Source organism: Bos taurus, chromosome 5 (genome assembly GCF_002263795.3).
Source record: "Bos taurus isolate L1 Dominette 01449 registration number 42190680 breed Hereford chromosome 5, ARS-UCD2.0, whole genome shotgun sequence".
Lineage (NCBI taxonomy): Eukaryota > Metazoa > Chordata > Mammalia > Artiodactyla > Bovidae > Bos > Bos taurus.
The window spans coordinates 99,226,462-99,242,465 of record NC_037332.1 but is presented as its reverse complement, the minus strand read 5'-3'; the positions used below and the strand labels follow the sequence as shown (position 1 = coordinate 99,242,465).

General features: G+C 36.0%; 1 protein-coding gene across 3 annotated transcripts; it reads left to right on the top strand.

Annotated features, from left to right (window-relative positions):
* The first annotated feature begins 579 nt into the window (after positions 1-579).
* On the top strand, positions 580-15,737 carry LOC132345339 (NKG2-A/NKG2-B type II integral membrane protein). Of its 3 annotated transcripts, XM_059887063.1 has the most exons (8): positions 580-4,724; positions 6,554-6,664; positions 7,225-7,323; positions 7,820-7,873; positions 10,530-10,672; positions 13,217-13,323; positions 13,894-13,992; positions 14,698-15,737. In XM_059887063.1, the coding sequence occupies exons 2-8, from the start codon at positions 6,595-6,597 to the stop codon at positions 14,762-14,764; spliced, it is 639 nt and encodes a 212-aa protein (XP_059743046.1). In that variant the 5' UTR covers positions 580-4,724; positions 6,554-6,594; the 3' UTR covers positions 14,765-15,737. The 3 variants fall into 3 exon arrangements, with proteins under 3 accessions (XP_059743046.1, XP_059743048.1, XP_059743047.1); XM_059887065.1 differs by lacking the exon at positions 13,894-13,992 and having other exon boundaries at positions 580-6,664; XM_059887064.1 differs by lacking the exons at positions 580-4,724; positions 6,554-6,664; positions 7,225-7,323; positions 7,820-7,873 and adding an exon at positions 8,439-9,669.
* Positions 15,738-16,004: the final 267 nt, after the last annotated feature.

The window sequence follows — 16,004 nt, the reverse complement described above, 5'->3', positions numbered from 1 at the left end:
TATTCTATGTTAGTGTATGTGTGTGTGTTCATATATGCACTGGTTACTTGTCTAGCTTAGATATTTCTATTGCCTACTGCTATATCTGCTTGCTTGGTAAGTAGTGGACATAAATTGTTTAAATCTCCATTTATGATTATTTATGCATGGTTTTCAAATCTGTGTTGACCTTGTGTTATTCAGTACATACATTTTTTAACTGCTAATAGCTTAGATACTCAATATATAATTATTAAACAGTCTCCATCTTTTGTAACGTGGTTCTTGCTTTATACTGTGAGAGTACATTAACTAAAGCAGTTTGTGTTCTTTACTTTCCAGTTCATGGCTTTTGATAAAATAATATGGCTCATTAAGTGAGCAGTTATTAAAATAACTGTTTTACATACATAGCTGTGTTAAACAAAATATTTTAAAATATAAACATTCTTAAAATTTAAATGGAAAGCTATTCCATATATATTTAATATGAATTTAGGATTTATACGCTCTATTTACATATATTATTTATATGTAAGTACATATAGTTAATATTTAAGTATAATATATTGTTACTTTGAATTCTACATTATGTTGTTTTCTTAGCTTTCACAATAAATATTTTTAACTTTCTTTTATAAGAATTTATAAATTTAATATGTCTTAGTTCTATAAGTGGACAAGGCAATGGCGACCCACTCAAGTACTCTTGCCTGGAAAAATCCAATGGATGGAGAAGCCTGGTAGGCTGCAGTCCATGGGATTGCTGTCGGACACAACTGAGCGACTTCACTTTCACTTTTCACTTTCATGCACTGGAGAAGGAAATGGCAACCCACTCCAGTGTTCTTGCCTGGAGAATCCCAGGGATGGGGGAGCCTGGTGGGGTAAGTGTCTATGGGTCGCGCAGAGTCGGACACACCTGAAGCAACTCAGCAGCAGTTCTATAAGTGCCCTACATTTTACCGCATGCATTCTTTACTCAATACTCCAGTAAGTTCATATTTTTGTACTTTTATGAAACAACGAAAAGGCATAATTTCTCTCTACTGTTTTCACTGCTCATGCCATTTTTGCTGCCTTGAATTCTAATACAAACATATATGCACAATTTGATACTTAATCATTACTATTGTACCTGTCAATACCTATTTGGACATATCCACATAAGTTCTTTTCTTCAATTCTTCTTTCCTTTCTGCATATTCAAATTTTCAACTAGAATAAAACTTTCTTCATTATAAGACCTTAAAATGTTTCCTTTACACAGAGTTATTTCATAATTTTGGCAATTTCCCTCCATTTAAAAAACTTCCTAGAAAGGAATCCATCTAGCCATATTGTTAGAAGGATAATATTGCACTTACTATGGACATCTAATTTATCTATATCTCTTAGGTCACTAGGTACTGTCATTTTAGATTTAGTCACAAACAATTATATAATAAACACTAAATTCAAAATACTCTTAGTATTTTGAGTATTTATCTTGGCTCTAGGTGGACTAACCATGTTGTTGCTACTGCTGCTAAGTCGCTTCAGTCATGTCCGACTCTGTGCCACCCCATAGACGGCAGCCCACCAGGCTCCCCCATTCCTGGGATTCTCCAGGCAAGAACACTGGAGGGGGCTGCCATTTCCTTCTCAAATGCATGAAAGTGAAAAGTGAAAGTGAAGTCGCTCAGTCAAGTCTGCCTCTTAGCAATCCCATGGACTGCAGCCTACCAGGTGGCAAAAATACCCAGAATACCTGTGACTGCAGCCATGAAATTAAAAGATGCTTACTCCTTGGAAAGAAAGTTATGTCCAACCTACATAGTGTATTCAAAAGTAGGGACATTACTTTGCCAACAAAGGTCTATCTAGTCAAGGCTATGGTTTTTCCTGTGGTCATGTATGGATGTGAGAGTTGGACTGTGAAGAAGGCTGAGTGCTCAAGAATTGATGCCTTAGAACTGTGTCATTGGAGAAGACTCTTGAGAGTCCCTTGGACTGCAATGAGATCCAAACAGTCCCTTGTGAAGGAGATCAGCCCTGGGATTTCTTTGGAAGGAATGATGCTAAAGCTGAAACTCCAGTACTTTGACCAGCTCATGTGAAAAGTTGACTCATTGGAAAAGACTCTGATGCTGGGAGGGATTGGGGGCAGGAGGAGAAGGGGATGACAGAAGATGAGATGGCTGGATGGCATCACTGACTCAATGGACGTGAGTCTCAGTGAACTCTGGGAGTTGGTGATGGACAGGGATGCCGGGCGTGCTGCGATTCATGGGGTCGCAAAGAGTCGGACAGGACTGAGCGACTGAACTGAACTGAACTGACCTGTACAGAAAAGCTCTTAATGACCCAGATAACCTCAATGGTGTGGTCACTCACCTAGAGCCAGACATTCTGAAGTGTATAGCCAAGTGGTCCTTAGGAAGCCTTACTAAAAACAGGGTATTGGATTTGGTGAAATGCCAGCTGAGCTGTTCAAATTCTAAAGAATAATGCTGTTAAAGTGCTGCACTCAATATGCCAGCAAACTGGAAAACTCAGCAGTGGCCACAGGATTGGAAAAGGGCAGTTTTCATTCCAATCCCAAAGAAAGGCAATGCCAAATAACGTTCAAATTATCCTAAAATGGCACTCATTTCACATGATACGAAGATTATGCTCAAAATCCTCGAAGATAATCTTCAGCAGTACATGAACAGAGAACTTCCAGATATTCAGGCTGGATTCAAAGAAGGCAGATGATCAAAATGCCAACATCCATTGAATCATAGAGAAAGCCAGGGAATTCCAGAAAAAAATCTTTTGCCTCATCGACTCTGCTAAAGCCTTTGACTGTCTGGATCACAACCACCTGTGGAATATTCTTAAAGCGATGGGAATACCAGACCAATTTAGCTGCCTCATGAGAAATCTGCATGCAGGTCAAGAAGCAACAGTAGAACAGGATGTGGAACAACGGAATGGCAATTGGTTCAAAATTGGGAAAGGAATACTTCAAGGCTGGATATTGTCACCCTGCTTATTTAAATTATATGCAGAGTACATCATATGAAGTGCTGGCTGGATGACTCACAAGATGCAATTAAGATTGCAGCGAGAGATATCAACAACCTCAGATAGCAGATGATACCACTTTAATGACAGAAAGTGAAGAGGAACTAAAGAGCCTCTTGATGCAGGTGAAACAGGAGACTGAAAAAGATGGCTTAAAGTTTAACAATCAAAAAACAGAGATCATGGCATCCAGTCCCATCACTTCATAGCAAATAGATGGAGAAAAAGTGGAAACTGTGTCAAATTTCATTTTCTTGGGCTCCAAAATCACTGTCTACAATGACTGCAGCCATGAAATTTAAAAGTGCTTGCTCCTTGGAAGTAAAGCTATGACAGAATTAGATAGCATATTAAAAAGCAGAGACATCATTTTGCCAACAAAGGTCCATTTAATCAAAGCTATGGTTTTTCAGTAGTCACATATGGATTTGAGAGTTGAACCATAAAGGCTGAACGCCAAAGAATTGATGTTTTCCAGCTATGGTCCTGGAGAGAGTCCCTTGGACAGCAAGGAGATCAAGCCAGTCAACCCTAAAGGAAATAAACCCTGAGTATTCATGTGAAGGACTGAGGCTGAAACCGAAGCTCCAAAACTTTGGCCACCTGATGTAAAGAGCTGACTCATTGGAAAAGATCCTGATGCTGGAAAAGATTCAATGCAAGAGGAGAAGAGGGCCACAGAGGAATATGTGACTGGATGACCTCACTGACTCAATGGACATGTAGTCGTGGGTGTGTTCAGTCTCTTCAGTCATGTCTGATTCTGTGACGCCATGGACGGTAGCCCTGCTAGCCTCCTCTCTCCATGGAATTTTCCAGGCAAGAATACTGAAGCAGGTTGCCATTTCTTTCTCCAGGGGATCTTCCTCAGCCAGGGATTGAACCCAGGTCTGTTGCATCACAAGCAGATTCTTTACCATCTGAGCCACCAGGGAAGCCCATCATTGGACGTGAATTTGAACAAACTCAGGGAGATAGTAAAAGGGAAATTTTGCCTGCTGCAGTCGACAGAGTCACAAAGAGTCAGACATGGCTTCACGACTGAACAACAACAATAAATTGGTATATAACTACAGATTTATATTCCATTTGTCTAGATTTTAGAAAGCCAAAAATTAGATGACAGTTAAAAAAGTTTAAAATGTAGTAACTCTTCTGAATTAGGGACAAGTATCCTTAAATATGTACTGTTAATGGAATTATGATTTCCTCCATAATAATAGAAATGATACAAGGAGATTATAAGGAAAAGAAATAAATAATGCCTAGATTTAGCAAACTTATCTAAAAGTAAAACTTAAACATTGAAGTTACTCTTGACAAGGAGTAGATGTTCAGCATTGATGAATGAAGTGAAAGCAAGTTAACAGCAGGGTGATCATGTCCTTTGTCCCCCTATATCTTTTAGAAAGTGAAATTAATTCTCAGAAGAACTCACCAAAGAACAAACTAACTGATACACTACACATCCAAAGTCTCCTATATTTTGGAGTTGTGTGACGAGATAAACTGTCTTCAAAATACCCAAGCGTAAGAATTTCCTGTTTCAGTGACTCAGTGATAAGAATGTACTTTTTCCACTATTGTTTCACTCTGGGCCTTCACAGGGCAGTCTGTGAAGACCACAGACATTGTTTGATTTTCACAGTAACCTGGCCACTCACGAGAAGAGGCAGGACTCTGGCCTGTAGAAGGTATGTGTTTCCCTCTCCTTCCTAATTCCTCATCCCATTTACCAGGAGATTACAAATGCCAAAGTAGTTCAACTTAGGGACAATTGCTAAGCAAACAAATTAAAGAGATATTGGTATCTGTATTTGATATTTGGGTATTTTAGTTTTGGGAGAAAATAAGAATAAAATATGAAGTATTTGGGAAGATTCCTTAAAATGTTCAAATTCTTGCCTGCAGACATTATTCAAGGGAAAACTTTATGTATAACTGAGTTTGTTAATCAATCCAATTTAAGATGAAGTATCAGAAGCATCAGGACAAGGGACAGTTAACATTGTATATTGTCATCAATAGACATATAATTAGATATAGTATTAAATATTTAACTCAGCCCTTAAAAATAGGTTCTTAAAATGGATTCATAGAATTGTGAATGGCCAATAAAATTCTTCACTGGTCTAATTAAAGTAAAAATCAGAATATGGTACCTCCAGTAAAATGCTGGATTACCTCAATTATATACTATCAAATGCTTTATAAAAACTTGATCATAAATTTGAAAAAAGATAAAACACACTAACACAGAGATTTCTGTCTAATAAATTATATTGCCTAATAGGAATAATACCATGGCAACTGTATTAAAATAAGAAATAAAATAAAAGTCAAATTTAATATTAGGTGTTTTACATGCTTTATATCATACATATTTTTATTCTCATTTTAGATTAGTAAACTCACTTGCTAAATACTAAATAATTTTTAAAGGTCATACATTGTAAATTTCAAAGCCAGAATTAATTGTAGATTGCACTGACTACAGAATCCATTGACTGAATTATTAAGCCACATTATTGACTTCTTGTAATTGCTGATACAACTAAAGCTTCCCTCATTGACTTAACAGCCTCAGGATCTTCCTGGAAGTTTGTACCAACATTGTTCTTCCTTAAATGATGTATGCTTTTCCTTATCATTTTGTGATTTCATATCTTAGCCATTGTCAATTGTCAATTACTCATGTAAAATAAGTATTTAATGTCATTTTAACATTGTTTTGTCTTTATATGATAAAAACTTTTGGAGAATTTAATATGTCATGTACCATTTTTAACATATAAAGTATTTCTTTAATTTTTTAATGATTTCTTTGAGCTCCACAATCACTCAAAATACAATTATTTGATAGCATCTCATTCCCTTTTCATTAATGAATGTCCCAATTAAAGTAGTTTAATGCAGAGTGTACCATATATGCCAATACTGTTATTCCCTCATCATAGAAAGCTGTCTTTAACTTTTAATGGATATTAAACTTACCTATATAATTGGTGCATGTTTTTCCAATATGGACTTTAATTTGAACAAGGATATTATAACAATTTTAAAGGATTTCTGTGAATTTTGACTTTCAATTCATCAGGATATTACTATTCATGAACTTTTCCAGTAATCTGCTAATTTTCATTGTTCCAATAAACAAGTAACATTATGTCAAACAGAGAATTATTTGTTTTTAACTGATTGATGACTGGTTTACAATATTGGTTTGATTTCTGTCATACATCAGCATAAATTAACCATAGGTGTACATATGTCCCCTCCTTTGAGTTTCCCTCTCACCTCCCACCCATTCCCACCACTCTTGGTTATTAAACACCAAATAGTATCTTTAAAACTACTTACTCTACCATGAAACAGTTGTCTAAAGGTCTACTGAAATGAGAACCAAACTTGGATTTGCTCAGCTGCTAAATGAGTGCTGTTAACTGATCTCACACATCACCCAGTTTAATCTTTCAAGGCTTCTTGTGATTTTATACACCATTTATTAACTACTTATGTGAAGTTTCCATAGAGCAACATCCTTGACATTAAACAGCCACAGAGATGAAGAACCAAAAGGAAAGCTACTCAGAACCGAGTCTGGTTAAGGACACCAGGAGACAGCAAATGAGAGGTAAGATCCTGAGAAGATCAATTTTAGCAGCTGAGCAGGAGAAAACCTACGTGGGATTAAACTTTCAAATTTCCTTTCTTTATGTCAATGGAATGACAGGAACTACCCCTGCAAGTATAAAGCATTTACCCGCTTACATGTTTTTATTAATGAGACTTAGAGCTGGAGTTTGAAATACAATATTCTAATATGACATATGTACTTTGCTATGCTTAGTCACTCTGTTGTGTCCAACTCTTTGCCACCCCATGGACTGTAGCCCGCCAGGCTCCTCTGTCCATGGGGATTCTCCAGGCATGAATGCTGGAGAAGGTTGCCATGCCCTCCTCTAGGACTACCTACCCAGGCATCGCTGTAATTTTTAGTCTTTGATCTACAACTCATGAAGCCTTATATTCGCTGAAAAAGGAATGGTATATTCTGAGAGGAGGATTGCAATGGTAAATGTTTTGGGGTCCAAGTTGATGTCTTTAAATCCTCACGGATGTGGGATCTTTTGTTCTTCTAAAATAACTGTCTCCATCACTCCTTTCTCAGTGTTTAATTTTCTCTCCCTGCAGATTCACCATCAGCTCGAGAGAAGCTCATTGTTGTGATCCTGGGAATTGTCTGTTTTGTCTTGATGTATACTATAGTGAGAGTGATAACTTTTATTCCACGTAAGTCAAGTTTTGAAAGATTATGATTGAACCTTTCATTTTAATGATCGTCGGTGCCTCTAAAATGTCATATTATTATGGAATAGAACTCTTATTTTAATGTGTGCATTTAGCCTAAGTATTGAATGGTTATTGTGAGTTGAGCAAAATATAAATTACAGAATGATTGTAGGGAAAATTAAATATATACATAGATATTTTCTGATTTCATAACTCAAACATATACTTTAACAAATTGAAACACCTTATTGAGAAAAACAAATTAATTCTTGAGATTGCTTGAACCAAGTATTGTAAGAGGTGGTGGAGTCTCTTCTCTAAGGTTTTTGAAATATGCACCCCCCAGTCTTCATTACCTTATTAATTATTCTTAAAGCATTTTTTTCCAGATCATCCTAAATCCTAAAAACACCATGTTTAAACTAAAAACTAAAATTATTATGATTTATTTAAATCAATGTTAATATTTTAAAAGATTACTTCCATTTTTTTCTAGGTACCCAAATATCAGAACAGAATAAGTCCTCTCTGATAACAAAGCTCCAGAAAGGTACATAATGATTTCAAACTTCTAATATAAATATAGTTTGTGTTTTGTCTCTCTCTTAGGCTAGTGAAGATAGAAACAGATTTTGGGGTAGAACATAAATTATAAAATCAGGCAACAAATATTCCTAAATAATCATTATAAGAGAGGCTTTCTCCCTATGCAGCAATATGATCACCATATCCATTATAGGCAATTGACTCTAATTTTATCCTGCTATAAGATATAAAAAATATTGTTATTCGAAAACAGAGGTTTTAGTATCATAGCTAAGAAACCATTGCCTAATCCAGGATCACAACTTTCACCTATCCTATCTAAAGCATTTTTTTTTCTTCTTAATGATTGTGTTTCATCCATTTTCTGTTAATTTTCACATGTGACATGAGGGAAATATGATATATCTTTCCATCCATTTATTTATCCTTTGATTTTTAACAATTTTGTTTTTAAAGTATATGTTTTGCACATATTAGTTAAATATATTTCTGGATATTAATTATTTTTGGTCTATTTTAAATGGAACATTTTTCTTTTTTTTATTTTTTCCAACTTTATTGAGCTATAATTGACATATAACACTGTGTAAGTTGAACTTATAAAATGCGTTGATTTTATACACATATATTGTAAGGTGATTACCACCAGCCACATAATTACCACTTCTTTCTTGTGGTGAGAATATTTAAGATCTTCTCAGCAACATTCAAGTATTGAATACAATATTTTAAATTACAGTCACAATCCTGTATATTAGATACTCATCATGTATTTATTTTATAACTGAAATTATGTACCCTTTGAATATTTCTCCTCCTTCTCTGCTCCCCAACACCTAGAACCTACTATTCTGCTCTCTGCTTCTATGAGATCAGTTTTTTAGATTCCACAAATAAGTGACAGCATACAATACTTGTCTTTGTCTGACTTATTTCATTTAGTATAATGTCCTTAAAGTTCATCTATGTGGTTGCAAATGGCAGAATTTCCTTCTGTCTTGTGGCTGAGTATTGTATTGTATGTATGTGCATATATATGTGCGTGTGTGTACTGCACAACTTTTTTATCCATTCATCTGTCAATGGACACCTAGGATGTTTCCATATCTTGGCTGTTGTGAATAATTCTGCAAAATGCTATTTTCAGATTACTCATTGCTGGCATTGAGATCACAAGCTCTACCGTAAAAATCCAACTACCTTAGCATCCCTGAAGGCTTTTTCATGATGTAATTTGTGTCTTCCTTTATAGTCTTATCTCCCTAAAAAGCACAGGAATAAAACTCCTGAACATTAATTGACATCTTAAAATTTAATGTATGCCTTTTAGTCTGCCCCATGTTATGTTTTCCTAGAGCTAATGATGTACTGATGTCCCTGAGAGCTCAGTCGGTAAAAAATCTGCCCACAGTGGGAGACCCTGTTTTGATTCCTGGGTTGGGAAGGTCTCCTGGACAAGGGATAGGCTACCCACTCCAGTATTGTTGGGCTTCCCTTATGGCTCAGCTGGTAAAGAAACCACCTGCAATGCAGGAGATCTGGGTTCGACCCCTGGGTTGGGAAGATCCCCTGGAGAAGGGAAAGGCTACTCACTCCAGTATTCTGGCCTGGAGAATTCCATGGACTATATAGTACATGGGATCGCAAATGGTCGGACACAACTGCGCTACTTTCACTTCACTTCAATAATGTACAGTAAAAGTTTTCCAGGGTGGATTTCCAGAGCCTCCATTGGACAATGGAACACAAAAAATTCCGCATCTAAAATCATGACTTTCAAAGAGAAACCACTTAATATAGGTATGTAGATAAAAGACTGAGACCAACAAGTATCTTCTCTGCTTCTCTTAGTCAGTTGATAACCTGCTCATTTGGATGTTATTTTAGACTCAGCCAACTATGAAGTCCAACTTTCATTTTATTTAATTTCAGAAAAAAATACTCATCTTTCCCAGTAGTTAGATTCTTCTGTATACATGATATATTCTTTTAAATCACCATTTCTGAAAATAATATTTTTCTACCAAAAAATTCTACATCTCCTTTATCACATTCTCTAATCATTATTATATGCTCTCATATGGGTATGTAGATTAGGTACTAGGTTAGTGTATCAATGCTAAGTTAAGATCAGCTCTGTACCTATAGATTTTACTTAGTCTAGAGAATGCTTCCCTTGTGGCTCAGCTGGTAAAGAATCCGCCTGCAATGCGGGAGACCTGGGTTAGATCCCTGGGTTGAGGAAATCCCCTGGAGAAGGGAAAGGCTACCCACTCCAGTATTCTGGCCTGGAGAATTCCATGGACTGTATAGTTCACAGGTAGCAAAGAGTCAGACATGACTGAGCGACTTTCACTTTCTTTCTTTCAGAGAATACAAAGAAGTTGTTTTCCCCTGTGAACTCCTATCTGTAGAGACTGTGAGAAAAAACATCAATTTTCTAAGATATATTTCCTAGAAAATTTTAATAGTCTCATGCATAGATTTGGAGGGATGTAAGTCATCTCCCTAAGGCCAGGAACTTAGAAATGAAGTCCATCCATCTCACGAAATCAATGGTTTTACAAGGACTAGAAAGGATTCCTCAGTAGCTAAGTCTCAGACCATTCCTTTCAAGATACACTCTGAATGGTCTCCGGGGAATATCTTTTGTTTTTAAGGAAAGGAATGTAAAAGTAAATGGTCATGTTGTGGACAGAGATCTTACTATATTTCGGATGAACTGAAGAACTTTGAAGAAAGTAAAAAAAGCTGCAAGGAAATGGACTCCACACTTCTTAAGATAGAAGATAAGGAAGAGCTGGTGACGTATTTCTTTTTCCATCTCACCCTGTATTCATCTTATTCATCTGGCCCTCTGGCCATTAGTTGTTGCCTAAATCTTTTTTTTTTTTTTTTTTAAGCTGTGCTGGGTCTTCCTCGCTGCCCGTGGGCTTTCTTTAACTGCGGTGACAGGGCTTCTTGTGGAGGTGACTTCCCTTGTTGTGGAGTATGGGCTCTAAAGCTCAGGCTCAGTAGTTGTAGTGCGCAGGTTTAGCTGTCTGTTGCACGTGGAATCTTATTGGACTGGGGATCCAAGCTGTGTCCCCTGCTTTGGCAGACAGATTCTTAACAACTTGACCACTGGGGAAGTCCTGTTAGCTAAATCTGAATGCTTGATAATATTTGAGTGTCCATAGTTTACAGTTGTAAGTTGATTCAGATCTAGACAGTTCTCATCTTAAGGTCAGAAATACAAGTAGAAATGAAATTAGAATTTCATTTAATTCATCTAACTCACCCACAGTTAGAACTTTTCCAGTAGAGCAAATGTAAAGGGAAACATGAAACAATTAGGAAAAAATTACGCTTAAAATATTTCATTTTATCAGAGATAATTATATTTTCATACTGATAATTTCATGGAAATGTAGCATCTCTGTGAAAAAAAATGTCATTTTACCTCCAACAAAATCAAGAAGTACAATACCACTGAGTTTAGGGTAAAAGGAAGACTTAGGATGAATTTAAAATTGAAGATTAGTTAATTCAAACTCATATTAAATTTTAACTCATACTAACTTCCAAGAAAATTGAACTAAATATTTCATAATCCTTATCAATATCCTTGATTTGAATAGAGAAATAATTTACTATTACTCTTTCAAGAAATATATTCTTACATTCCAAGTTAAGGAGAATCTTTTATTATTCTTTCAAGGACACTGAGACTAACTCAATTATCTGTAAGAGTACAATCACCCATATCTTTGGCTTTTAACAACTCATAAATAGCTATAAAAATATGAACTTGAAAACCATCAAGAAAACAGCAAATCTGAACCCGAAAAGAAGACATTTGCAGATCTGAATTAACTTCCTTTTTATTCCAAGGGGCTTCCCTGGTGGCTCAGACAATATAGAATCTGCCTGCAATGCAGAAGATCTGGATTCGATCCCTGGGTCAGCAAGATCCCCTGGAGAAGGGAATGGCAACCCACTCCAGTATTCTTGCCTGGAGGATTCCATAGACAGGAGAGCCTGGTGGGCTCAAAAATTAGCTTTAGAGTCTAGAAGCCCTAATCTTTTATGTAGGATATCTTCATCAAGAAATAAGATCATCTATGAAAACCATGAAATTGAATGTCAAATCTTATGAGTAGATGGTATATACGTAACTTTTTTCTGGGTAGAGAGACTAAGTGTTTGCCATATTCTCTATGGTGAAAGAAACAAAGGAAAATAAAAACAAACTAAGGGTAAAAACTAAAGCAGAATAGAGAAATACAGAATTTATAGTCAGAAACTCTCTCTTTAGTTCCCTTTCACACATTATTTTGCTTGTAATAAAAACTGGTTATATTTTCTTTCCAACATATGTTAGGAAGATCACATGAGATAATATATGTACATTGCTGTTGTTTGTTGTTGTTTAGTTGCTAAGTCATGTCGACTCTTTTGTGACCCCATGGACTGTAGCCTTCCAGGCTCCTCTGTCCATGGGATTTCCCAGGCAAGAGTACTTGGGTGGGTGACCATTTCCTTCTCCAGGGAATCTTCCAGAACCAGAGATCAAACCCTCATCACCTTCATTAGCAGGCAGGTTCTTTACCACTGAGCCATCAGCGAAATCTGAATATATGTGCATAAATGTGGTAAAAATTAAGTTACAAGATGAACATCAGTTACATGTGTACTTATCAAGTAATTTCCAGATACCCATGTAAATATCTCATCTGGTAGAATAAGGACCACTTCTTCAAGATGCTCACTTCACAAAAAATAAGCACAGTACTTTGGGAAAACAATTTAAATGACATTGGTAAAAACCTAACATCTTTCACACCTGAACCTCAAAATACCAACCGATTTTGCTCAGAATTTTTTCTTGAGCTACAAGTGTCAGTTTTGAAAGTAAATTAAGATATTTTAGTCTGAAGATTAAATAAGATAGGTGCAGGACTTCCCTAGTGGTCCAATGGTTAAGACTTTACCTTTCAACACACAAGGTACAGATGTGACCCCTCGTCATACACCTAAGAGCCCACATGCCTCTTGGCTAAAAATCAAAAGTATAAAAAAAAGCAATATTACAACACATTCAATAAAAGCTTTAAAAATGATCTACATTCAAAAAAATCTTAAAAAAAAAGATAGGTAAGCTAAGACAGTGTTATTTTATGTTTCATTTATGTCACTATATTTAATAAATGTAATTAAGACTATTATTTTATCATTTGAACAGAATCAGGATGAAATTGAATTTGAAACTGTTACTCAAAATAATAAAATATTAAAAAGATTATTATTTCATTTAAGAATTATGAAAAGACATTTTTCTCATAGACTATATCTCTTTTTATTGCAGAGCTTCATTCAAAGCAGACTATCCTATTTCTATTGGATTGGATTATCTCGTAAAGGAACCAGAAATCAATGGACATGGGAAGATAACTCATTGCCTTTTCTAAAATCGTAAGTCTCAAGAATAGATAGTAAATAAAAAGTTCCATATTCTAGTTTACATTTTGAAAAGTATATAGGGAAATGCACACTTTAATATATAGACAAATATACATACATATATGGGCATATACATGTGGCACAGTGGTAAAGAATCCATTGGTAATTCAGGAGACCCAGGTTTGATCCCTGGATCAGGAAGATACCCTGGAGAATGGCAATGCACTGCAATATTCTTGCCTGGGAAATCCCATGAACAGAGGAGGCTGGCAGGCTACTGTCCATGGGGTTGTAAAGAATAGGACCTAACTTAGCGACTAGCACACACATGAGCATTGCGTGTACATACAGACACACACATACAAAGAATTTAAGTTCAGAAAATGAGTATATATAGACAGGGAGGCTTTTCAACTTGTTGCTATAATCCTTATAAAGTATGTGTTAGGAAAGGCTAAGGCACCAAGGGATAGTTTTTTGTAAGGAAAGAAAAAATATATATACCTTAACTTTGAACCAATATTTCTTATGTTTGCATTAGTGAATGTCTATTTTACATTGTTTATATGCTTTTATTTTAAGTGATTGGAACGAGTCAAACGAAGGAAACTGTGCATATATTAAAGCAACAAAGATGTCTGCTTCTGACTGTTCCAGATTCAGGTGCTTCATTTTTGAGAAGTAGGTAGCTTGTCTTGCTACCTAATAAAACAACAACCAAAGACACATGCAACAACATTTCTTTATAAAAACTCAGACCCTTGGAAGTCCAGTCTGTGTATCTCTCATTTCAGAATGCTTTGTTATGGGCTGCACCTATATTTTAGCTTGGTAGAGATACATTGTGGACCCTCCACTTCTGCCTCTTTCAAACATAAATCCCAGATCACACCAGTTATGAGCACAGGTTGGCAGAGTGAAAAAGTATCAGTGCTTCTCATGAACCTTAGGACTGTGTAGCCAATTTCTTCAAGTTACACAGATTTAGTAAGTAATCTTGCAACCTGTTGTCACAGCCATGTACATTTTACCTGGGATTTAATGCCAAGAATAAGTGAAGACATTATTCTGTATCAATTGTATATGCATTTGTTTGATTTATTACTTTTTAGCAGAAAGACAGTATAATAACAGAAAGAAAACAAATAGATCTGTGTTTGTGACTTATACCACAACTAATAGCTTGAATGCTCTCTGGCAAGTCCAGACTTCTGGGTATGATTCCATATTGCAAAGTGGCTGTACCATTTTGCATTCTATTAGCAGTGTATGAGAATTCCATTTGCTAGTGTCCTACTAACTTTAATATTGAAAAAATGAAAAAAATTTTAATAAAGGTGTGGTATAATAAAGGTATATTTGTATATCTCTAATGAATGTTGCCAGGAGAAATATCGATAACCTCAGATATGGAGATGACACCACCTTATGGCAAAAAGTGATGAAGAACTAAAAAGCCTGTTGTGAAAGTGAAAGAGGAGAGTGAAACAGTTGGCTTAAAGCTCAACATTCAGAAAACGAAGATCATGGCATCTGGTCCCATCACTTGATTGGAAATAGATGGGGAAACAGTGGAAACAGTGTCAGACTTTATTTTTCTGGGCTCCAAAATCACTGCAGATGGTGACTGCAGCCATGAAATTAAAAGACGCTTACTCCTTGGAAGGAAAGTTATGACCAACCTAGATAGCACTTTCAAAAGCAGAGACCTTACTTTGCCAACAAAGGTCCATCTAGTCAAGGCTATGGTTTTTCCAGTGGTCATGTATGGATGTGAGAGATGGACTGTGAAGAAAGCTGAGCACTGAGGAATTGATGCTTTTGAACTGTGTTGGAGAAGACTCTTGTTAGTCCCTTGGACTGCAAGGAGATCCAACCAGTCCATTCTAAAGGAGATCAGTCCTGGGTGTTCATTGGAAGGACTGATGCTAAAGCTGAAACTCCAATACCTTGGCCACCTCATGCGAAGAGTTGACTCATTGGAAAAGACTCTGATGCTGGGAGGGATTGGGGGCAGGAGGAGAAGGGGATGACAGAGGATGAGATGGCTGGATGGCATCACCGACTTGATGGACATGAGTTTGAGTAAACTGCAGGAGTTGGTGATGGACAGGGAGGTCTGGCGTGCTGCAATTCATGGGATCGCAAAGAAACAGACACCACTGAATGACTGAACTGAACTGAACCAATAAATAATGTGCACCATCCTTTCATATGATCTCCTATGGTAAAGATTGATTAAATATTTTGCCTATTTTTATTGGGTTGTCCATTTTCTTATTATTGAGCTCTGAGAGTTCTCTCTTCATATATTTTGGATGTTAATATTTTTTCAGACATGTGTTTCATAAATACTGCCTTCCAGTATACCTAGTATTCCCTTAACATTCTTTTTAGAAGTTTAGATGAGCAGAAGTTTAACTTTAAGAAGTGAAATAAATAATTTTTAAACATATGTTTTTATATTTATGAAGTTTTTAATTAAGAAATCTTAATTAACCTGAACTTAAAAAATTTTCTCCTATGCCTTCTTCTAGAATGTCTGTTTACATTGATATCTATATTTCATTGCATTAATTTTGTATATAGTACAAAGTATGGATTGAATTCTTTTTAAAAATGTTTTGCAAAAAGATGTCTAGTTATTTCAGCACCATTTTTTGAAAATTGTACTCTTCTGTTGAATTATCATG